General features: G+C 45.3%; 2 protein-coding genes across 2 annotated transcripts; one reads left to right on the top strand and one right to left on the bottom strand.

Annotated features, from left to right (window-relative positions):
- Positions 1–4,910: 4,910 nt before the first annotated feature.
- bend4 (BEN domain containing 4) lies at positions 4,911–12,100 on the bottom strand (the record flags this gene model as incomplete). The annotated part of the gene is made up of 6 exons (XM_080008238.1): positions 4,911–5,152; positions 6,329–6,569; positions 6,959–6,985; positions 7,189–7,280; positions 8,868–9,446; positions 11,611–12,100. The coding sequence occupies 6 exons, from the start codon at positions 12,098–12,100 to the stop codon at positions 4,911–4,913; spliced, it is 1,671 nt and encodes a 556-aa protein (XP_079864364.1).
- Positions 12,101–14,718: 2,618 nt separating this feature from the next.
- Positions 14,719–17,901, top strand: shisa3 (shisa family member 3). The gene is made up of 2 exons (XM_080007622.1): positions 14,719–15,195; positions 16,851–17,901. Exons 1-2 carry the CDS (start codon positions 14,925–14,927, stop codon positions 17,456–17,458), a joined length of 879 nt encoding a protein of 292 aa, XP_079863748.1. The 5' UTR covers positions 14,719–14,924; the 3' UTR covers positions 17,459–17,901.
- Positions 17,902–25,879: the final 7,978 nt, after the last annotated feature.

Below are 25,879 nucleotides of genomic sequence, written 5' to 3' on the forward strand. Positions count from 1 at the left end.
TCCGGTGCGAATCTTCTGAGTGACCCGGGCGTCTGGAGTCACTCCCGGAGCGAGTGGACCCCCCCCCCCCCCAAGGCGAAAACAATGACGTTAACGTCCGAGGCAAACACGGCGATGGCACATATTGAATGATTCAATTGAGATTAAAAAAAAAAAAAAAAAAAAGGTTTGCATTTTCATATTCCGCAAAATAAACAATTGTACAAATAAAATGATGTCTGTGATTCACACTTTGCATTTCTCCGCTAAAATGCAGGTACTCTTCACTTAACGACCTGCCCGTTTAACGACCGTTCGGACTTACGACCAGCCCACTGACCAGTCTGTATTGTATGTTGTGTATAATACCACGGCGTCTCAGCGTCAAGCATCTCACCGCGCATCACCCTTTATATACGATATATACTGTATATACTATATACACTTTACATATTATATACACTATTTACCAGCGATTCCCAACCTATGGGCCGCGGGCCACCAGTGGATCGCGGCAAGCGGGCCGGTATTGCAAGTGGGCCGCCAAATCAAGGGCAAAACACATCGTTGTTTTTTTAAAATTTAATAAATAAATAATTTGTAATTGCAAAAACGTTTTTAAATGTAAAAGAATAATAATCATTTGTGGGTATTTTTTTCTTCAAAACCTTCGAAATGCATCATCGCTGATAGATAGGAACTTATGTCAGGGCGCACAGTACCACGTCCAAGTACCCCCTAACTTTAACCAATCAATCTCGATGAAGTCCTTATAACCTTTAAAATACTACTACTACTACTACTACTACTACTAATAATAATAATAATAATAACTACCTTCTATTTGTAAAACACTTTTCATACACACAACATGAAACTCAAAATGCTTAAAGAAAATTGGAAGGAAATCAGATAGTAGTGATTCTACTACTTATAAAAATAATAATAATAATAATAATAATTGTAATTATAATAATAATAATTATAATAATAATAACAATACCCTTCTATTTGTAAAACACTTTTCATAAACACAACATGAAACTCAAAACGCTTTAAAATATTGGAAGGAAATCAGATAGTAGTGATTCTACTACTACTTTAATGAATAATAATAATAATAAAAAAATATATAAATAATAATAATAATAATCAAAGAGCAAACCAGTGAAATGCAATTAATGACAATACGTTTATATTATACTCAATTTCAACAATTTTAGTTAAATAAAAAGAAGAACAAGAAAGTCCGACACGTTTTGGTGACGGACAGACTGACTCCGCCCACATCAGCGTCCCCGCATCAGCACCAGCGCTGCTGCTGCTGCTGCTGCTGCTGCGCCCTCTGGTGGAGCACAGCAGCATTGCCTGACGATAAAAAAATAAACGATGTGGCCCTGCTGCGTCCCCCCCCCCCCCCCCCACGACCTCCAGTCAGCTTTCATAGTTTATTAAATATTATTTATTATGGTTCTCTTCAAACGAGTTGTAAGTGCAGACACCACTCTCTGAACACAACTTGGATAGATAGATAGATAGATAGATAGATAGATAGACAGACAGATAGATAGATAGATAGATAGATAGATAGATAGATAGATAGATAGATAGATAGATAGATAGATAGATAGATAGATAGATAGATAGATAGATAGATAGATAGACAGATAGACAGATAGATAGATAGACAGATAGATAGACAGATAGATAGATAGATAGATAGATAGATAGATAGATAGACAGATAGAGAGATAGACAGATAGATAGATGGATAGATAGACAAATAGATAGACAGATAGATGGATAGACAGATAGATAGATAGATAGATAAATAGATAAATAGATAGATAGATAGATAAATAGATAAATAGATAGACAGATAGATAGATAGATAGACAGATAGATAGACAGATAGACAGATAGACAGATAGACAGATAGATAGATAGGCCCCACTGCCTTACTGTACTGCATACTGTATCACTGTGCTGGCTTACTGCATGCTGTGCAGTATTGCGGTTCTGTTGAGTGCGGCTGTATTGCTGTGTGGTACTGTTGTATACTGTGCTGTACATCTCAACACACGCGACCTCACCTTATTCACATGCACTTTACTGCACATATCTGTATATACATAATAGCCTATACCATATACACAAGTCTATTCCCTTTATTTCTACTTTGTACCCCCAATCTGCATTACCTTTGAGTTATTTAAATCTATTACATTTTATTCTATATTATTCTATTTGCTTACTGCATTACGTTTTAGGAATGAGTTAGTTTCAGTTAGTTAGTTAGGTAGTAATTAGGTAGCCATTGTGTTCAGTCTAGAACATATTGTGCATAATCCCCGGGTGCGCTGCATTGACATTTCACTGCATGTATGTATGGAAGTATGTATATGTATGTGACAAATAAACCTCTTGAATCTTGAATCTAGAGAGCGGGTGAGGCTGATTCACTGTAAAAATGCTCACATTAGAAACGGAGACAGAATAAATGGGACAAAGAATAATGTGAAAAGGTTTTGTTTTTTATCCCCCGACTCACCAGGATCAGTGATGAACGGAGGATGAGGACATGGATCACGACGGGGGGGACGGCGGTGGTGACCTCCATCACCCCACCCAAATAAATCCATGCTGCCCCGGAGGACACATCTAATCGTTAATTTCACAGCCTGCTCAAAACAAAAACAAGGACTTTAGTGGATGTTTGTAGCCAAATGGAGGTTTCTGTAAGATCCTGTAAAAAATTTAATTATATTTATAAGTAATTGTAATTAGTTGTAATTGGAGTCCCACTATCTTCACTGACAGATGGGGACAGGAGTTGCGAGAGCTGACTAGATAAGTACAATACCTTTATATTTTTATGATATTATGAAAAACCAATGAATCAGCGTTGATTTTTTTCAGCTGTGAAGCTTTTTTTTTTTAATTTTTTATTTAGAATAAATAAAAATCCAAGAAGAGAAACTATGCAAATTGTTCCGTAAAAAAATCAACGTGACATCTCACAGTGTTGACACAGCCACCTGGGACGATTAACAGGAAATGCCACCGAAATGCAAGGGAACCACGGAGATAGATGCTACCACATTCAGAACAGCACAGGACGACAGAGCGGCTTCCGTGGCACTTCTCCACTTCCTTCCCCGGGTTGGATTCCAGCAACAGCTCACACAACTTTCTACTTTATCATATTACAAATGTACACGGTAGGCCTCCCGCTGAATTCTGTTACTTGAAACCCGGCGAACGCGTCTTTTTTGATACAAGAAACCTGATACATTCAAACTGGAATACGTTGTAGTTTAAGAAAAAAAATTATTCGGTTCAAAGTTCAAATGATCAAAACTCAAAAGTCTGTACCATCAAAATGGTCAAACACTGTCTTATTTCTAATAATTCCTTTTTTATCAAGCCACTTGGCAGCACATGGCTTTAAAGTATGAAAGCAGCATTTCGATGGACGACGGATTTGGGGTTGCAGATACAACAGGGGAGAAGGAAACAGCGTTAAATCTGAGACACAAAGAGAAAACACTTTGCACTCTGGAAGTCTTGAATTAGGTTTTTTTTGTTTTTTGTCTTTTTTAAAACCCGGCGGTGCCATCACCGCCCAGCTGAGTCGAAGCAGCGCGGAATCCCAGAACTGCTGCAGCACAACAACAACAACAAAAAAAAAAAAAAACATTTTAGAGTAGAACAAATGCCTCTGTGATCAAATCGGGAAGACACAATTAATAAAAAAAATAAAATTAAAAAAAGAAGATATTTATATAAAAAACAGTCTTGGCAAAGTCACTGCTACGTCTGTTTTTCCTCCCATCGGCCTCTTTCACTGGCACTGGTCGCTGACGTGCATCCCTTTCACCACTCATAGTGGATACGGTGGCAGAGCACTCACCATGTCTTCTGTGTTGGCAGTTTATTTTACTATCTTTGCAAAATGACACGTGTCACTCAATGTCATAATAAAGATCAAATTCAAAATCGGACCTGTATCGCGGCGTATTTGGCATCCGGGTGGCCTGGAACTTACAGTACGCTGGAAAGTTTTCCCATAGAAAATCAACTTCACTCGAGAGGAAACGACTCCCGAGCGTCGCAGGTCTGAGCGTCATGTGTTCGTCTAAAAAAAGGGAACTCAATAATGGAAGTCACGGTTATAGAAATATGAGTACAAACAGGTTGTAAAACGTCACAGGTCGTACAAATATTTGAAATGTGACGAATCCCGAAGTGTATTCTAGTTTACCGCTTACTAATTGTTATGGGTACAGCTAAAGATACGCAGATATTATTGACGTGCATGCAGTGGTAACATACTGTATGTAGATATTATTGCGGAAAAAGAGGGTTCGTTTCCATCATGGTGTTTGGTATTTTGGGGCTGAAAAGGCATTGTAAAAATGAAGTCAGTAATAAGGCAGTATTACAAAAATGAAGATATCAGGTTGAGCAACATTGCAACAAGTAATAATTGTATATTGTTATCCTCTGGATTCTATAGGTTCAAAATCCGTAGAAAAAAACAACATGCAATAGTGGTACAGTCTCATGTTGATGCGTTTCTGTACTTTGGTTAAATCAAACGCCTCCTTCTTACTAAGAGAACTTCATTGGATGGTGATGTGACTCAAACTCCAAACAATGGAAAATGCAGCAAATGGAAGAAAAATAAATGCAGAAATTATTCCGAAATGAAGAGATTTCAAGCACCCTTTCAGAATTGTGACAAAAAAAAAAATTCTTTAATGAAAACAAAAAAAAATAAAATAAAAAATAAAAACCCCAAAAACTACAAAACGATGCTAAAAGAGGTCCGGATCCTAGGGAGATCCCGCTCCTCTGGAATGCTTGGTCTCTCCCCGTGCGGAGTGGCGGGAGCGGGGCGCAGTTTGCGGGTTTCAGGGGCCCGGGGCTCAGTCTGTCGTCTGTCCGCCCGGGCAGCCTTTCAGGTACGTGTCGTCCTGCGAGGCGTGGCCCTCGTAGCCGTCCATGTAGAGGCTGCTGGTGCTGCTGGTGCTGCCGCTGCTGCCCAGGAAGGAGCCCACGGCGCGGCCCTGCCGGGCGTGGCCCACGGCGTCGCTGAACACCTTGTTGATCTGCTCCTCCGACGGCATCCACCAGTCCAGGTTGGAGGCACAGTGCATCCGGATGAACTCTGACCCCGGCACAACGGAAGAAGGGAAACGCGGGATTTAATGTCTTCAGGATATTTCCACCCAATAATAATAAAAACAGCTCAGTCAGTAGGTTCTAGGTCTGAATAAGCCGTAATACAGTAAATCTTACATGACAGAATTCACCAAATAACAACATCATTTTATTGATTCTTATATTCTTATTATTTATTAATTTGGAATATGTTTTTTATATCTGACTTCTTTCTAGTTTTGTTGTTGAATTTGTCTCTTTTTATTTATCCGTCCATAAAGCACCTTTGGGCAAACTTTTTTAGTGCTCTATAAATCCAACTGATTTGATTTGATTTGAATTGCAGCTTCATTTGTCACAGCAGACAGTGGGTGGTTTCCGTGTGGTGAGTGTTTATTTTTTGTCATATTATGATGTTGTTTCAAATCTCTCAAATGATCCTTAAACTAGCCATTTAAGATTGAATTAAATTAAATCGAATTGAATTAAAACTCATGTATAAAACAACATTTTCCCACTGAATTTGACTGTACTTTGTTGAGGGAAGGTGGACTGTGTTTGAATACAACCAGTAGTTATATGTGATGCAGTGGTAGAAATGTTGCAGCATCCTAATGGAAAAACATAGCAGAGACCATACAGACAGATTTAACCCGAATTCATAAAGAAAAATGGTGAAACCTATAACTTTCTGGTTTTCTCAATTTAAGATCAGGAAATTAATGTGTAAATTTAAAGGTGAGAAAACCCAAATTATGCACATTTATAGAATTATTTACAATCCTTATTTAATATTACATATGTATATAATACATATAATCATAATTTATACCCACACCAATATCCTGTGGATAGGATCATATTGTATATTCAATATATTTTATATATTTGACTTTTCAAAACTATTGTTTTGCTTTTCTCTGCAATTTGTGTATATTTGGCAAATTATATTTTATTTTTTACATTACTTTTTATTGTATTTTATACAATTATTTCTCAGGCTGCTTTTTTGTTATGTTAATTGTCTCTAGACTCGCACAAATACAAATTTCTGGTACATGCAAATGCACCTGTGGATATGTCTGACGAAATGAAATCACATTTCTGAAGTTGATTCACCGACTGCAACTCAATTTTCAGTTCAACAATCAAGTTTTTTGGTTGTGTTTGGCCTCCCCCGTACCTCGCAGGCAGCTGACTTTGACGGGGTTGAGGGGTCGTCTCTCCAGCCCCGGCTCCCCGGAGTGCACCGACCGCTTCCTCTTCCCCAAACCGCACGAGTACTTGAGCTCGTCGGTGGTGAAGACGAAGCGGATCAGGTAGCGCAGCAGGCGGCGGCCGTCCTTTTTGGACGAGTTGACGGCCTCGTCCCACTGCTTGTTGGTGATGAACAGAGGGTAGTTCCCCAGCAGCTGCTTGCTGCCCTGAGGAGGAAATGAACAGATATTAAAACATGCGCGGCAGGTGATGCTCAGCAGTCCATTCCTTCAACCAAATTATTCGTGAATTTGTTTATTTGTTTTCGTCAATAGTTCTTACTGAGTGTAAAGATGGGAGCTGTGATATTGTTTAATACACAAAATACATGAATAACACATATTGGTCAAATGTATATAGCTATTTACTTTGCACCAATTTATGTTTGTGAAACAGGCAAATTGTACAAAAACAACTCTTCAGAAAAGGCTTGATGCCGTCAAAAAGTGGCACCTTTAATTGAATGGGCTACTTTCAACTAAAAGTTTATACTTGGAGAACAATATGGGTCAGGCTACGATGCACCGTTCGAAACACAACTTGAAAAAACACGAACCTCAAAGACTGTTTGCTGCTCTTCTTCCTGTAGAGATAAGGAGTTTTCTTTAATTCTACACTTTGATCCTGCCGAAAATGCACGGCCAAAAATAGCACAGAGTATCCGGGCGCACGGTACACTTTACATAAATCAGCATGCGCTCCGGTGTTGACAGAAAAGATCAGGCGCGGGAGCCGAGCGGCGGAGCGATGGGCAGTTGACAGGTTTTTTTGACAGTTGACGGGTACCTCAGGGAACTGCTCCTCCGGCAGGTGCTGCACCAGCTGGTTGTGGAACTGGAGGACGCTCCTGAAGTAGTCCAGCACGTTCTGACAGGGAGCTGCACGGAAACACAGGCTGGCGCCGTCAGTCAGGGATACAGGCAGCGGTCGGACCGCGTCGTTCTCACCCGACTGCACCACCTTCGCGCGACGTTTCTACACCTGTTTTCCCGTCAGAGCGCTGGTTTCACCTTCCTTCACCTCATTCCTTCAACACACTGGGCTCAAATACTGAATACTAAACTTAGTACCCCTGTTGTTTGAACCTTCTGCCCCACGGGTGCATGTGTTCACCCATTCCTAATTCTATTGCAGCAACAACCTAATTTTACCTTAAAATTAGATTGTCAAATTAGAAAATACTTAATTCTTATTCTGAATCTTAAATGCCATCTATTCCCCTAGAAAGACGAGAGATACTTTTGCTTAACGGTAGTTCTGAATGTTGGAACAGATATGAAAAAAGTGTGAATATTAATACAGAAAAGGTGAGAAATGCCCGAAATATATGTCTGGAAATGTTGACTGTACAGGAAAGGCAATTAATACAGCTACCTCAATTCCTGGAGAAATTGGAAAAGCATGCTGGCCCTGTGTGTGTGTGTGTGTATGTGTGTGTGTGTGTGTGTGTGTGTGTGTGTGTGTGTGTTTGCGTGCATGTGAGTGTGAGCGTGTGCGTGTGTGTGTGTGTGTATCTGCTCCCATGCCCTTCCCTCCATATTGATGAAACAGCCTCATCCATCCATCCATCCATCCATCCATCAATCTATCTGCCGGCAAGTCCAACCTCCCGTTTGTTACTATAGCAACCGAGCTTCAAAGGCCAATCGCCCGCCTCGTGAAACCGCACCTGTGGCAGTCACATGTCCCGGCATGTGACTGACCCCCATTACATCCTCCCATTGACTTGCATTGACGGGGGAGCTGGGTTCTGTGATGGATCACTACAGAGCCACGCATGGATACACAGATGAGAGGACAAACGAATGAACCGTTTGCTGTATCGTTTGGCAGAATTGCGTAAGAATCAGGGAAATGATGGCAACGTAAAAAGATGTGAAAACTATTGGCCACATTTTTGCATCGTGACACAGTTCCCTACGTTTGGATCAGTAATATGTGTGTGTGTGCTTGCAAAATGTCGGGTTTTCTGTGCCTCGCTCTGATTTCCCATAGGAAACCTCTTGGGCCCTAATTTGTCACTAAAGGTGGAATTTCCCAGAAACCTTTGGCTGGAGATTTCCACAAAGTTATAGTACATGATTCCCAATCCAGCCGGTCGGTTTGATATATTTCCTGTCTCTGTGTCTCGAAAACTGTGGGAGGAGTAGTGTGCCAAAGCCTTGCAATAATATGCAATGCAATAATATTGTGCAGCTATCGCAGAGCACTTAATAATCGTCTTTTTTAATTAGATTTTCCTTCTTGGTATTCTATAATGTGCATTAGGAAACTCAATCAAACTCAAATCAAATCAAAGAGCTGGATGATACAGCTACTGAAAACATATTTAAAATGTAAAAAAAAAAACGTGGTCTTTCAGGCAGTTCAGCCTTCCCGTGCACATGTGTGTCAGCTGCGGTATCATTTTCCCAAAACATAATTATCTTTTCGAGTGCATGTATGCACGGCCGCCGCGCCTGCACCTGGTATGTTCTCCAGCTTGTTCCGTAGATCCTCGTTCTCCTGCTGCAGGGACAGAACCTCCTGCTCCAGCTCCAGGCAGCGGGGGCAGCAGCTCTCCTCCTCCTCCTCCTCTTCCTCCTCGGGCAGCGTGGACGACGGGTGGCCGTACGACTCGGAGGGCGTCGGGGAGCTCCAGCCTCCTAAGTTGTTGCTGTTGTGTCGCTGAGGGGACACCCCGGAACCCGGCTCCGCCACCGGGCACTGCTCGTCCTCCGGACCGGACCGATGCTGCTTCTGTTTGCGCTGCTGCGACCCCGACAGCAGGTAGTTTTGGAGAGAGTCCGTGAAGATGCGGAGGAAGGCGGAGGTCTGCTGCTGGTTCCACTGGCTCCTCCTGGCCTCATCCTCCGGGTCGGTGGTGGAGGTGCTTTCTTCAAGTTTGGGCCTCGCGCCGGAGGAGCCGGGCCCCTCCGGCGGCCGCTCCTCCTGCTTGATGGCGGAGGGCAGGGAGGACGAGGGCTCCAGCAGCCGACCGTTGTTCAGGAGGCTGAGGACTCGGCTGCACTGCTGGGCGAAGGCGTCCAGGATCAGCCGGTTCTCTGCGCGGGAGAGAGGAACAGCCGAGGAACAGAGGGTTACCACAGGGCTTTTACAACAACATCTCAACTGCATCCAACAATTCAGGAGTCTTTATTTTCATGCAAAATCTCCACCACCATCACCGTTCTCTGTCTTATAGGTTTACAAAATATATATTGTACAACACAATATTGAGCACAAATCCTTTGCCACAGAAAGTGTCTCTCTCAACTAGTGTCTCTACAGCCCCTGGTTTCCTCTCCACACTCCCTTTGCCACTTTCATCCTTTTTAAACTATTTGTTTTCGTGGTCTATTTTCTATTCTAATGCACTGCCACAGCACCCTCCATTTAAAATAATATCCGCCTAAGTGTGTGAATTGGCTCGGATGTCAATAAAGCAGACCAGGAGGAAGCACAAAGCTATTGTCCAGAACAACAGCCCTCTGTGAATATTCTCCCCGGCAGTCTAGGCACGTCTCAATGAAATGATCTCACACATCCCTCCCCATAATGATTATGGCTCTGCTGGCCTCACGTACACGCACGCACGCACGCACGCACGCACACACACACGCACACACACACACACACACACACACACACACACACACACACACACAGAATGAGTTTGAGGCGGCCCCTGCTGTGTTGTCAGCCGCTGAGACGTGTCTATCAGACTGGCGCAGATGTGTCGCATTTATTAATATGCGCGCCGTCTCTGTTTACCCGTAGAGATGTATTAGATATCATGCGCCTTCACCCTCCGCCTCCTCGGCCCCCCTCTCCCCAGACCCCCACCGCTGCTCCCATCTCCTGCTCTGTGGTACTGTGCTGAGAGCCTCATAAAATTTCATTAAAAACAACATGCTTGGCAGAGGCAAATTTATGAGCCCAATTTATTTTAATCACAACTCTTTTTTGGGGGGTGGGGGGGGGGCTTTAGAATGTAGTCCATGTTGCTGTGCTGTGATCTCATGGATTAAACAGTTTGCCTTCAATACCCACAGGCACATCAAGGTATTTACCCGAAACATGGCGTCACCTGCCCTTATCGAAAAAGCGCGCACAGGAAGAGGAACTTCAACTGTTCTGGACGTTTTGCAAATGGTTGCCAGATCCCTTATACAAGGCTTGTGTCATGTGCTATTGATCATCTTAACACCCCGGCGTCGTGGGATGTGAGGATAATGCTCAAGGCAAAAAATACAAAGGATCAGAGGTTAGTCTATAAATATATTCCGATCATGCCGTCCCGAGTCGTAAGATAACACATCTTAGATAACATCCCCCTGCCACATACAGTATGTAGAAGGAAATTCTGAGATTGAATCAGGAGCTAGATGACATCTGATCCGCTATCTTGGATCACCCCGCTGTGTCTACCCCTGTGACGCTCCACGTCGACAGCACCATTTTTCCAATTTATGCACCGATATAGATTCCAAGCTGTGTAGATTGAACGGCTGATTGCTTTCGATAGAACAATAACCGGCAGCGAATCAGTCCTCCACTGCTGGCACAGATAATGAGATTAATATCTGATCACAGGACGTGATGTCTAATGTTTAATTTAGTGACTGCAGAGATTTGGTCGACTGCTCTCGTCCTAATGAAGGTTCCCTTGGTCTGTTCCCTCGCACGCCCCTGTAATGAACAGCTTTTGGGGAAGAAAACAGAGCATCTTCCCTGTGCACTCAGCACAGCAGTGGTGTGCATGTGCAAATCTAATTATACATTACATCAACATAAGCACACTGGAGCCCGAGTCCCTCGTTCCAGGTTCAGGCGGCTCTTTGTCTTTCATAACAGTTAAATCAATCACCGATGACAGCGCAGGAAGGAGAGGAAGAGCAGATAACGTGGGACAAAGGAGACACTCAGACAACAAAAATCATTTTGGTTTCCACCTTCCAGTTGAGTGCGTTGGACGTAGTATGTATGGGCATCAGTAGCCTGGTCATAAGATGGATCACCTGAATCAGGTTTAATGCAAAGTATAAATACTCTGTATATTGTTGTACCACGGATAGGTTGACATTAAAATACATTCACAGCTTCCAAATAGTAGTAACATGTTACAACGATAATATCATGTTTGGTACATGCAGAGTAGACAGGACCTGGTTTAAACATCACTTGGTGACACACTCACCACCGACACTCAACAAGTTAGAAACCAACCTGAGCTGATGCCGTAGGTGCAGTCTGGGGACTGGTGGTTGGAGTGTCTGGGCTCTGGGTGGTGCCTCCCAGGTGAAGCTGCTGCTGAGGTGGAGGTGGCCACTCTGCTACTCGGCCTGTTCTCCCCGGAGAACCGCTGTTGCTGCTGCAGGGGCGCGGGGTGATGCTGCAGGGGCGCGGGGTGATGCTGCAGGGGCGCGGGGTGGTGCTGCTGGCTGCTGCTGATGGAGGCTGTGGCACTGTGGAGCTGCATCCTCGGTGCATGCTGAGGCTGGAAGTGATGGGGCTGCTGACCGGGGTGGTAGGTGAAGTGATGCCCGCCTCCCTCGCCGAAGCCGGGGACCTCCACCATAGTGGGTCTGTCAAAGCGCGACTTGCCCGCGGATCGCTTGCTCTGGAAGGGTTTCAGGGTGCTGTACGGACCCCGCTGCTGGCGGCACATCTTCGGGGCGCTGGGCCCTTCGTCTGCGGGCTGCATCTCTCCCTCCATCGCGGCGAGACGGAGCTCCTGTCGCGGCGTCCCGGTGTGACAGGCTGGTGCTGACCGATTTGTTGTCGTCACTGTCTGGTTCCGTTTCCCTCCACACGCACCGTGGACGGGGGGGAGGGCTCTTCCCCTGACAGGCTGCCGCTCCGACCCAATCCCCAGCCGGGAAGGCGGCTGCTACACGCGGAGCCGGGAGGGGGAGACGACCCGCCCCTCCAGCCTCCAATCGCACAGACCACCGGGCTCAGTGGAAGGCGTTCAATCTGGAGATAACACGCCGAGCCAGATGCTCGGAGTGAAGGCAGGGGCCATTTTGAGCAGGACCCAGAGGAGGGAGCGCAAGCACCTAGACAGACAGACAGACAGACAGACAGACAGATAGATAGACAGATAGACAGAGAGAGATAGATCTCTCTGATTGTTAGAAAGACAGACAGACAGACAGAACTCTCTGATTGTTAGACAGACAGACAGACAGACAGACAGACAGATAGATAGATAGATAGATAGATAGATAGATAGATAGATAGATAGATAGATAGATAGATAGATAGATAGACAGGCAGATAGATAGATAGATAGATAGATAGATAGATAGATAGATAGATAGACAGGCAGATAGATAGATAGATAGATAGATAGATAGACAGACAGATAGATAGATAGATAGATAGGTCTCTCTGATTGTTAGATAGACAGACAGACAGACAGATAGATCTCTCTGATTGTTAGATAGACAGACAGACAGACAGACAGACAGACAGACAGACAGACAGACAGACAGACAGACAGACAGATAGATAGATAGATAGATAGATAGATAGATAGATAGATAGATAGATAGATAGATAGATAGATAGATAGATAGATAGATAGATAGACAGATAGACAGACAGACAGACAGACAGACAGACAGACAGACAGACAGACAGACAGACAGACAGATAGATAGATAGATAGATAGATAGATAGATAGATAGATAGATAGGTCTCTCTGATTGTTAGATAGACAGACAGACAGACAGATAGATCTCTCTGATTGTTAGATAGACAGACAGACAGACAGATAGATCTCTCTGATTGTTAGACAGACAGACAGACAGACAGACAGACAGACAGACAGACAGACAGATAGATAGATAGATAGATAGATAGATAGACAGATAGATAGATAGATAGATAGATAGATAGATAGATAGATAGATAGATAGATAGATAGATAGATAGATAGACAGATAGATAGATAGATAGACAGACAGACAGACAGACAGACAGACAGACAGACAGACAGACAGATAGATAGATAGGTCTCTCTGATTGTTAGATAGACAGACAGATAGATCTCTCTGATTGTTAGATAGACAGACAGACAGATAGATAGACAGAGAGAGATAGATCTCTCTGATTGTTATATAGACAGACAGACAGACAGATAGATCTCTCTGATTGTTAGACAGACAGACAGACAGACAGAAAGACAGAGACAGACAGAGATAGATCTCTCTGATTGTTAGACAGACAGACAGACAGAAAGACGGACAGACAGACAGAGATAGATCTCTCTGGTTGTTAGACAGACAGACAGACAGATAGACAGAGAGAGATAGATCTCTCTGATTGTTATATAGACAGACAGACAGACAGATAGATCTCTCTGATTGTTAGATAGACAGACAGGCAGATTCTGACGAAGCAGGAAATGGCAAATTGTGCAAGTGTGGCATGTGCACACACACGCACGGACACACAATACATATATATATACACACACACACACACACACACACTGTATAATCTGTACATAAACTGCAGGTTATAAGTTACATGCAGTATATATAGTATAGTGTTGCAAAAAGAATGAAGCGAATCACAACATTCTATTTGAGCTACAGCCAAATCCCTTTCTGTCCATTTAATATGTTATGATATGATTATTATTGTGATATTTCTGAGCAGGGCGTGACCGCATGCGGAGGTGTTGACCCGCTTCAGGGCCCGGTCCAAGCCCCGGTGCGAGTTGACAGAACCACACGGGGGCGACTCAGCGACGGGTTACGAGTCCGCGTCCGGGGGAGACGAACCTGCCCAAGCGAAACCCGCGGTGAGACGGGACGTTCCCATCGCGTTGGGTGGGGGGGAAAAAAAATTGAATAAAAAAAAAAATAAAGGAATAATAAAACAAAGCCCGGCAGCCCATAAACACCCTGCCCGTCCCCACCACGCGGGCGAAGCCCCGACTCCCCCCGAGTCGTCGAACCAGCTCGGGAAAACGTTCGGGCAGCGCGCCGCCGCCGCCGCCGCCAGCGCGCTCCCGCGTCCCGCGTCTCCTCCGTGAACGCGCACGTCCGGTCAGCGGTTTGCTTGCGTGCGCGCCGACGGAGCGGGGCCACAAAAAGCGTCGGCGTCCGAGCCGGCGCCGGGAGAACCGCTGCGGGAGCGGGACCGGGACCGCACGCCGCACGCCGCACGCCGCACCGCGCCGGGAGCCTCCACCTCCACCTCAGCCGGGGTCTTGCGGGGAGGGCGGTGCTCGGCGGCTTTTGGGAGACTTTTCGTGCGTGGACTCCGTTTCCCCCCCTGGAGCCTCGCTCACCTGGACCAGCCCGCGGGGAGCGAGGCCCGGATGTACGACCTCGTACGAGCAGGCGCCACTTCCAGGGACAAGGCGCAGATCCGCCGGGATGACACGAGTCGTTTAGAAAGCGACGCTGCGAGCGGCGCCGGAGGCCGCTTCCTTCCCCTTCCAGCCCCCAGTTGCAACGCCGTCACCATGCGCTTCTCCATCCCCTGACGCGCCCCCCACCCACCCACCCCGGTGTGCGCAGGCATGGCGCGCCTCCTGGGCTGCCTGCTGCTCGGGTGCCTCACCTGGACCCTCCGCACGTCCCACGCCCAAGGGGAGTACTGCCACGGGTGGCTGGACGGCCACGGGAACTACCACGACGGCTTCCAGTGTCCGGAGGACTTCGACACGCCGGACGCCACCGTGTGCTGCGGCTCCTGCGCGCTGCGCTACTGCTGCGCGGCGGCGGACGCGCGTCTGGACCAGGGAGCCTGCACCAACGACCGGGAGGTGGACAACACCGAGTTCGCTGCTCGTAAGTTATGATGAGGAGGATTATTATTATTTTAAGAGTGTGTGGGAACGCATTATTATTATTATTATTATTATTATTATCATTATTATTTTAAGAGTGTGTGGAAACGCATAATTATTATTATTATTATTATTTTAAGAGTGTGGAAAAGCTTCATATTTTCATGATTTTCTTATTTATTTACTTTTACAATATTTACATTTATTAAGCTTGTTTTATTTTTTCATTGTTATTTTCATAATTATTGTTATTGTTATTTTAAGAATGTGTGTAAAATTGTCATTGTTATTATTTTAGCAGTGTGTGGAAAACAATTAGTGATATTTTCATAATTTTCTTATTTACTTTTACTTTACATGTATTAAGCTTGTTTCCTTTTTTCATTGTTATGATAATTTTCATAGTTGTTATTATTGTTATTATTATTTTAAGAATGTGTGTAAAATTGTTATTATTTTAACAGTATGTGGAAAACAATTATTGATATTTTCATAATTTTCTTATTTATTTACTTTTACTTTACATTTATGCTTGTTTCCTTTTTTCATTATGATTATTTTCATTATTATTATTAATAATAATAATAATAATAATAATAATCCTGATATTGCCACTGAGTATTATTAGGAAAATAACATTTCAAATTACCCAATTGATTCAGTGATACATTTTTACATTTCAATTTGTGTTTATTAAGTTTATAGAAAACTAGGCAAGTAACAGTAGAGGAGTGAAATTGGGCCTTCTCTAATTATAACAATATAATTATATTTAAAACCTGACAAAATATGCAGAATAAAAAATATCTCTAAAACTACAAAGGGTTAATTTACTAATAAATAAAGGACATAAACTAGAGTTTTTCCAAACCTATGAGGCTTTATGTTTTTATATAAGCTACAAGTAAGGAAAACTGCTTGAAAACAAGAACACTGCGTGATTGTGTCACTTGAAAACAAAATCTCTTCGATTTCCTGATGGAAACGAACAGGAAGGTTCAAACAAAAGTGTCAGTTTTGTCAGAAAGTAAGATAAATCCCAAAATCACAGCACAGACCAGACCATTCAATTTGCTGCATCAGAAATGATTATTTAATGTTCCTCCTTTCTGCTAAACTCCTCAATCTTATCTGTAATCACTCTATTCAACATTTTAATTTGCTTTCTTTCAATTTCCCGAACGGATCAGCCGCAAAACAACCTGGCAGTCGGGACACAATATCCTCATTTTCTGAATAAACTTCATATGCTGTCGTTGAAAAAGTATTTTCGTTGGTGTGATGTCAACTTTAATCCAAGCGGAAAACTCTTCATACACAGACTCCACACCTCGGTGTTTTTGACGAGAACACTCTGGATTATTTAACTAAATATACGTATAATAAGTATTGGTTGTATTTGTTATGTTTGATTATGGTTCTTGCATAGCCTGCCCCTGCCAATGAAGCAGGAAAATAAAGTGTTTTTTTGTGCTTCATTTGTTTTTCCCCCCCTTTTTTTTTCCCCCCGTCCTCGCATTATCTATGTGGAGCAAGAACACTTTCGACAAAAGAACCAACGCCTCCCTGGTATTACCGCGTGCGCACGACAAAAGCAGAAATGCAGTTTCCCACCAGGTTACCCACGACACCGTCTCTCTCTCTCTCTCTCCGCAGAGCCCATCTACGTGCCCTTCCTCATGGTGGGCAGCATGTTCGTGGCCTTCGTGGTGGTGGGCTCCCTGGTGGCCGTCTACTGCTGCACGTGCCTGCGTCCCAAGCAGCCCACGCAGCCCCCCATGCGCTTCTCGCTGCGCGGCTGCCAGGGCGAGACCATCCCCATGATACTGACCACGGCGCCGCCCAGCCTGCGGGCGCCCTCGCGCCAGTCCAGCACGGCCACCACCAGCTCCAGCTCCACGGGCGGCGGGGGCGGCTCCCTGCGGAGGTTCTCCCTGGGGGGTCCGGGCTCGGGCCAGGGGTCCGGGCCGCAGCACGGGTGCCTGGTGACCGCCACCATCTCGTCCTCCTCGGGGCCCGCCCCCCAGATCCTGCCCCCGCCCCCGCCTCCCCCCTACACGTCCCCCGTGGCGGCCATGTCGGGAGGCATGCAGCACCCGCACGCCCACGCCCACACACATACACAGCTGCAGCTCCACCCGCCCCCCGTGCACCCCCACCCCCCACAGAGTGCAGGGTTCCTCCTGCCGCAGCAGTACTTCTTCCCCCTGCAGCCGGAGCCCTTCCCCGGGGCCAAGGGCTTCGCTGACTTCGGACAGAGCTGATTGGGGAGGAATTGTCTGGCGGGATGTGAGACAGTGTGGCAATGGAAGCGCGCGCGCACACACACACACACGCACACGCACACGCACACGCACACACACGCGCACACACACACACACACACACACACACACACACACACACACACACACACACACACAGCTGGAACGCCCCGACTGACAACCAGAGCTGCAGGAACTCATGCAAAGCGTGAGGGACTTTGTTGTTTTGCAAAGTGCTTAAAGGTCACATCAACTGTGTTACAGGACACGGCTTGATTTTGTAATAATAAAATGGACCTATCACAGGCAGTAATGTTTATTTTTTAGGTAATGCACAGTTCAAAAGTAAAACAAACCTCTCTATCCTACATTTATGTTGTTCCCATATTGTATGTTAAAGTGAGTGTTTTTATCCAATATGTCTACCACTGGGGGAAAAAAGGGTTGCAGCTTCCTCAAAAAGGAATACAAGTACTGTAGAACAAGAGAATTCTCTTTTGCAAAGCTGTTCTTGGAATTTTCAGTAAAACCGGTGGACGCTGAAACGGGGACAAAGAAACATGTTTTGACAATCACAAAGCCTTCCAAAAGAGGGGAGGGTGTGTACCGAACCTTAGACCAACCCTGTCTTTACCCCCCCCCCCAAAAGTCTAAAAGAACAAAAACAAAGTTTCATCAGTCCCAACGTGTGTGTGTGTGTGTGTGTGTGTGTGTGTGTGTGTGTGTGTGTGTGTGTAAATGTGTAAACTGATGAAACGCTGTATTAGTAAATTGCGCAAAACAATAAGCAAAGCTCTTGAAAGCAGGAGAGCGAGCAGGGCAGCAGAGTTGTTTGGGCTGCACAACAGCTTCCTACCTGTCGCTCACTCTTGCGCCAGACTTCCCAGCAGGAATGCGGCGCTCAGATCAGTCATTGTCAATGTTCAATGAGCATAGCGTGGTCACAGTGTTAAAAACAACTGGCCCCAGAGATAGAGTTTTGGGTTGCACTAACAGGTATGGCCAACCCCCACAAAGACTCCTCTGTCCTTAAGTTATCTGAGTGTGAAATAGACCTGGCAATCACTGTCTCCGGACATTTCATCCCCCGCTAAAACCTCCTGCCGCCACGCTCCACGCTCGAGAGACGAGTTTTAGGGCAATTCCCATTTTCAGTATCTGCCAAGGGTCTATATTTGATGATTTCCTTTTTTTTTTTAATAGACCGCTTTAAACTGATCTGTTTAGGACCGTTTTTGTTGTAGGTGAGCACTGTAAACAACACACTTCATCTTTTGGGCGGGTCAGCTTTCCTAAACCCCCCCCCCCCCCATTCTCAGTCGGTCACGACACGAGAGGCTTTAATAGTTGAACGTAATTGCGTGACTGTTTTACCTCTGTTCATACTGAAGCCTGAAAATAACTCGTCGGCTCCAATTACTTCCAAGTGAGTATTTACTGAAACAATAAACCGCTTTTCCCAACGTCTAGCGAGGCTGGTTTAGATGCGGCAGACATAACAGATTTGATCTGAGCATAAATAAGGAAAGGGGGCGGCATGAATCTCACATTAATATACAACGCTGATTATCCGACTACCGGACTCCCACTTCCTAAGTCCGAGTGGGGAATCAACCGAGCGTCACCCTAACAACAATAAATCCAGAGTGTATGGACATCATTTGTTTGTGCGGCTCGCAGAGCGTCGGCTGCCGCCTTTTCCTGTTTAGCTTCGTGCCGCGTCCTGTTTGCTGCCGCACGCAAACACAGAGAATACGACTATTCCACGGGAGAAAGCACCGCGTTGGGGTTGAAATAACAATTAGCCACCAGGACCAAGGCGTACCTCCATGTTTGTAAAGTTTATTTTTAGTAGTCCTTCATGGCAGTAAACAACACTTAAAAGTTTGCAGTCCCAACATGCAGAACAATCATTTAACAAAATTACATAAGAACCAAATATTAAAACCAAAGATCTTTAAAAGTGCATTTTTCATTCGTAAAGTGACAGATTCGGAGTAGTACGATATACATTAAAACTAAAGAACGGCTTTTTGTTGTTTCATTCATGCAGCCCACAACTTTTCACACACGACGATGTGTTTTTTTGTTTCCGGAAAAAGCAACAGTCCAAGCCTTCCACAAAAACACAAGATCCACATTCAGCGTTTTAGGGGAGAAAAATAAAATTTAACTTGCTAGTGAACTTTTTTTTGACTTCCCCTCAATAAAAAGCAAGAATAGAAATAAAACAAAACTTCTAAAATGAGATTTCCTTTTTGTGAAATAGAGGTTACACTGCATGAGAAACACAGGTTACAAACATGAACACCCAGAGATGATTCACCCAAAAAACAACGACCAGAGAGAAGCAGAAATCCACGACTGGAAAGGTACGAGTGCGACGTCTCCTCTTAAAGCCCGCTGAGCGTTGGAGGGGCCGACACTTCCAGGGCTGAGGCTGGAGCTCGGCCTCCAGAACCCACAAAACACACTCACACCCACACACAAAACACACTGCCCACACACACACGCAGACACACACCCACACAAAGCCCTAGGGGCCATGCATTAGCCGACAGTAGAAGACCATTACTATACCTCGTGCAGACAGACAATTGGAGCAAGCAGTATCACGCACGCGCGCGCACACACACACACACACACACACACACACACACACACACACACACACACACACACACACACACACACACACACACACACACACACACACACACACACACACACACACACACACACACACACTTAAATGTAACAAGAGAAGTGAGCTTACAGCGCTCAGTCCCACATATAGCGAACAGACATGCAATTCATACGTATAAGTTATCCACAGGAAGAGGTTACATACACACACACACATGCAGACGACGAGCAAACACACACGCGCACACACACGCATTCGTCAGAAAACTGATCTCCCATGGGGAGTAGAAAGCAATCACAGACACGAGTAGTCAATTATAAATAAACTAAGCTGTAACAATATTAACATCAATAATAATAATAATAATAACAATACATTTAAGAAAGCTCCTTTTTTTCCCTCATTCCATCACATGAGAATTCTTGTCAATTTGTCAGAGGAAAAAGAACAAAAAACGTACGGACGACGATTCATTACAAAGCCGGTCAAATGCAAAATTCATACATCTCCAATATAAAAATACAAATCCACAAAATAACTATACTAGACCAAGTAGTTTGGACACCGTCGTGGAGTTTCCTGGCTAATATTTCTCTCTCTCCCTTAAACTAATGGCACTTATGTTCGGGGGGGAATCTCCATTTAGAGGGGAAATACTATGGTGAAATAGAAGCCACCACCGTGAGCGGACAGAAAGCGAGACCACCGCACGCCCCCCGACGGGGGCAAGGGAATCTCGGCTTCACACGTGCCACAAGGCACTGGATGTGTTTCTCACATTGTACGAGTACAATTCTGTGGTGGGGGAGACTCAGTGTGTGTGTGTGTGTACGTGTGTGTGTGTGTGTGTGTGTGTGTGTGTGTGTGTGTGTGTGTGTGTGTGTGTGTGTGTGTGTGTGTGTGTGGGTGGAGCACTGCGCTATGCTTACTGGCTGACGCTCTATCAGGGAAAAGGTGGAGTTAGGCACCGTTGTGATCGCTGCAGCCGAGTTGTGTGTGGAATGCAATTACTAGTCACGAGCAATCAAACTGCTGTGTAGAATGGTGGAAACTACGCTGGCTACGTCCAAGGAGACAATTATTAAAACACACGACAAACTACCAAAAAAAAACAAAAAAAAACATTTTAAACTAAAAGTTAAAATCAGGCACAATATCTACATACGTTGCTTTTTTGTTGTTGTTGTTTAAATAACAGAAATTAGAACAGCGTCTGAATGACACAAAATGAATATGGCTGAAGGCGTGAACCGATGTAAGGCCTCGCTAGACAAGCTGTTTTCCTACGTGCAAAAAAATACAAAAAATACAATGAAATGACTGAAAGCGTCTGGTCTGACGTGGTCCACTGAGGGCTGGGATGCACCCTGCACTCCGAGCAGGTTTGGTTAAAATATTCCTTTTTTTTTTTTTTAAACCAGTGTTTGGAAGAGATTGTATACGCGACTGCCCTTTGGCAGTCTACTGTGAAAAATAAAATAAAATAAAATAAAATAAAAAAAATCAAATTTGATTTGTTTGCCCGTAACATCCATTATATTTACAGTGCATTTGGGAATTAATTGCATTTGATGTCAGTACAGCGGTTAAAACTTTTTGGCTCGGCATTAATGATTCATTTCTCGAGGAAACGTGTTTACTAGAACATCGAGGGACTTCGGGCGACAGACTTCAGCTAAAAACGAACAAAGTGGAAAAGATGAGAACTGCACAGTGCTCGTCACATATGATGGACACGCAACAGCGTCGTGAAAACATAATCTACAACATTTTGTTCCTTGTCATTTTCCCTTTTTTCAAGCAGCACACCGCATCCCCTCCGTCTTGTGTGTTATCGTCACGTTCAGAAGCCTCCTCGCGGCCGCGGGGTCGGACCCCGCGCCGCCGCAACACCCCCCATGCGGCTCCAAAGGGCCGTTGTGGAAAAAACGGCAGTCAGCGGCTCCGGGTGCGGGGGCCCGGGGAGATGAAGGGCGGAGGCGGGCTCCTCACCAGTCGGTGGTCCTCTGCTTGGTGGTGTCGTAGGCTCGGATCACCTCCGACTGGGACACCACGCCGTTCTCGTCCTGAGAGAAAGCGTAGCCGTCTGCGGAGGAGGACGGAGGAGTCAGAAACCCGCGCCGGGAAGAGGAAACCGACAGAAAGCAAAGGAGATGAGGCTCCACACAAAAAACTGCAGGCATGGAGTAACCAAAGTACACAGGATGCAAATACACGTTAAATACCCAAGTTAAAAAATAAAGGTCTCAATCAGCGGCACTTTAAGGCCGCACTGTGTCGTACTCTAAAGGATCCCCTCCTGACCTTTGACCCCTGACTCACCTTCAGGTGTCAAATGACTCGGTCAGTACCTGGAGGCCAGCGGGCGAGTTCAAAGGGCCCGGCTGAGAGGAGTGCATTGTGGGGGAATACAACAGTTTGGTGAATCTCAAGTGATCTCTGAAGGGGAGGGAGGTCACGGCACACGGGGAGGAAGCGCACGGCGACAGGCGACCAGATTTAGGGGGGAAAAACACGGTTTCTACCGGGTTACTACCAGGTTACTACTAGGTTACTACCGGGTTTCTACCGGGTTACTACCAGGAAGGTTTTCGTAGTGAGTGGGGGTGAAAAAAAGAAAAAGGTCACACGACAAGGTTCTCATCCCCACCTACGGGACAAACAAACAAAAAAAACAACACAAAAACAAAACAACAACAGCATGATCAGGCAAAAGGAGCAGAAAGAAACAGAACGGTGCAGACAGACGACAAAAATAAACAAGAGCGGTGAAGCGGCCACGCCCGCCTCCGCCCGGCAGGACGGAGGCTCTGGGACCAGGTTCACCAAAACTCAATGCACGCTCAGATACAGAGGGGGGGGCTTCCTGCGTCTGGCCGATGTGGAACGAACAAATAAAAGACGCTGGGGAGGACCGGAATGTAACAGGCTCTTTGGGGGACGGAGGCGGGAGAAGGGCGGAGGCGGGTGAAGCCCCGGAGGAGCCGTGAAGCTACGCGGAGGAGTAACGAGGCTCTGATTTCTGTTTGGGATGGGACTGCAAGGTTGCCTCCGCTCAGAGGGAGCGGAGGGAGAGAGTGTGTGGGGGGCCGTGGGGGAGGAGTGGGAGGAGAGAGAGAGAGAGAGAGAGAGAGAGAGAGAGAGAGAGAGAGAGAGAGAGAGAGAGGGGGAACGTTTGGGAAGAAAGACCAAAAAAAGAAAGAAAGAAAAACTGAGACGTAAGAAAGGAAGAAAGAGGAGAACATTTGAGAAAAGAAGAAAGAAAACACAGAGAAGGAAGAGCGAGCGAAAGAGAGAGAAAGAAAGACAAACTCGGAAAAGGAAAAATGACAAACTTTGAGAAGTGGGAAAGGAAGGAAGGAAGGAAGAAAGAAAGAAACAAAGACAGGGAAATGAAGAGAAACAAAGACAAGGAAAGAGGACTTACGGAGCAGGTTCTGCTGCATGGAGTCAGAGCGGTACAGGCTGACTGTGCTCTTCTTGAAGACGTTCTTCAAAAGCTGGGCCCTCTCCGTCAGGCTGCGCGCACACACACACACACACACACACACACACACACACACACACACACACACACACACACACACACACACACACACACACACACACACACACACACACACACACACACACACACACACACACACACACACACACACACAAACACGCACGCAGGCAGGCAGGCAGTGTGTTAGCTTCGTGCTGAGCGCTGCAGGCAGGTTTAATGAGCCATACATCAAGCAGGGACGGGGAGGCCGAGCTACAACTCACTCCAAACGGACGAATGTAAATCTGCTCCCTCTGTGCACAGGTACACGTGCACGTACGCTAACGTCTCCCAGCGAAGATCTGCGCGTGATGGATTGTTGTGCAATTGTTATGTCTGCGTCCGTGTCTCCAGATATGTTAGTGTATCAATAAATGATTGTGCGCTTATAAACTGTGCTTGTGTGTGTGTGTTTGCGCGCAGGGCTCAGGGGCCGGTCCTGCTGGGTCTGGGCCAGGGGCCAGGCCGGGGGATCACTTTCAGTTGGCAGGAGATTTCGCACTGATCTGCTCCATGCTAATGCCCACCGCAGAGACCCCAGAGAGCTGGGAAAAGCCAAATTAACTAATGAGGGTCCGGCTTTTATCCTATTTGTGGTAAAACTGGAATACAGGAGGAGTTGAGTTATTTTATTTGATCCTTTTGAATCAACACCGACTTATGCCAAACGATGTGTTAATTGATATCAATCTTGGACAACAATCTTATGGATATTTGAAGAAATCGTAAATCTATGAAAATCGCTGACGATGCAATTATTACATTTTTGTTCCCCCCTCAAAATGGGGATTCATCTCTTTGGAAAAAACCCTCAAAAAATGTCATGTTAGGTGCGCCCCCCCCCAGCGCACCGTAGAAAAGCAAGATGGCTGCCTTTCATCGTGATACGTGTGCATGGACAGTAATTAGTAATGAGTGTGTATGAAGTGGCAGTAATTACACATACTACATCAACCTACACTACGTATAAGGTTCAAACTTACTTTATGGAATAAAACGTTTCAAAATCAAGGCCTAAACTTATGGAACTTACAACTAAAAACGTAGATACATTTTTAGGACGATTCTAACACTTTACCTTCATCATTTGATTGTTCATTTTTGCAGCAATAATTTTAATAATAATAATATATACTTTATTAATCCACCTTTTCTGCATTTACCCATCCCAGTACCTGACATGTCTGGGAGCAGTGGGCACAGTGGCCTCCTCCCTCCCTCGTTGCTCAAGGACACCTCAGCAGGCTACCAGCCGGGGATCGAACCACCGATCTACTACCCCCCCCCACCCCATAGATAGCGTGAAGAACTCGCGGGGCGTGTGTTGCGGTACCTCTTGCCATGCACCACGGCTCCAGGGTCTTTGGACAGGGCCTCCAGCTCCTGCACCTCATCCAGCAGCGTCTTGAAGCACACCTTCTTCACGCTGTGCGTCACGACGACACGGGGAGAAAAAGAAACATTTTATTCGGAATTCCACTTTTCTGTTGTTTTTTTTTTTAACCGTGATGCCATAATCCAGTCAAATTCCTTGTAAAAGTAAACAGACTTAAACAAACACAACGGTTAACTCAGGATATGATGCAACGCAGCCACCGAGAGAGATCGTAACTCAAATAATTAGGTTGTCGGCTTGCCATCGCATGGTGCCGTACGGCCGAAATGAGGAGAAAAAATAAAAAAAGGTTGTAATACTCTTTTCAATGGATGGTGAAAGCTTCAATCTCCCACGGGGCTGGTCTCTGGAATACCAGATATTTGGATGTTTTTTCCTTTAGTATACTCCATAAATCTAAATGCTAGAGTCCCTGTGGGAACCAGAGGCAGTATTATTATTATTATTATTATTATCATCAAGGAGACTGAGCACTTAATCACCTTGGAATGGGCAAATCTGTGAAAGCTGAAGATGGCTGCATCGACAGCGTGAGACGTGTCGTCAGTAAAGGTTTGTGCCTATGTCATATAAAGAGACTCCACAGGTCGCTTGCGGTTTCAGATTTGTCTTCAACAACGAATGACGCAATAGCGTTCGCTCATTGTCAAATAAATAACATTTTACTTGGACAAAATTGTCCGTTGGAGCATTTGATAAGGTGCTGTGCAATTCAGTGGGGCCTATAGAATGTTAATGGTGGTGGGTGCGGCAGAACGTTGTACATTGAAGACGAAGGCGCGAGTCGGAAAAAAAATGACTCCCCGACATCTTCACCAGGACGACGCCCGAG

The sequence above is a fragment of the Zeus faber genome, assembly GCF_960531495.2.
Source record: "Zeus faber genome assembly, chromosome: 10".
Lineage (NCBI taxonomy): Eukaryota > Metazoa > Chordata > Actinopteri > Zeiformes > Zeidae > Zeus > Zeus faber.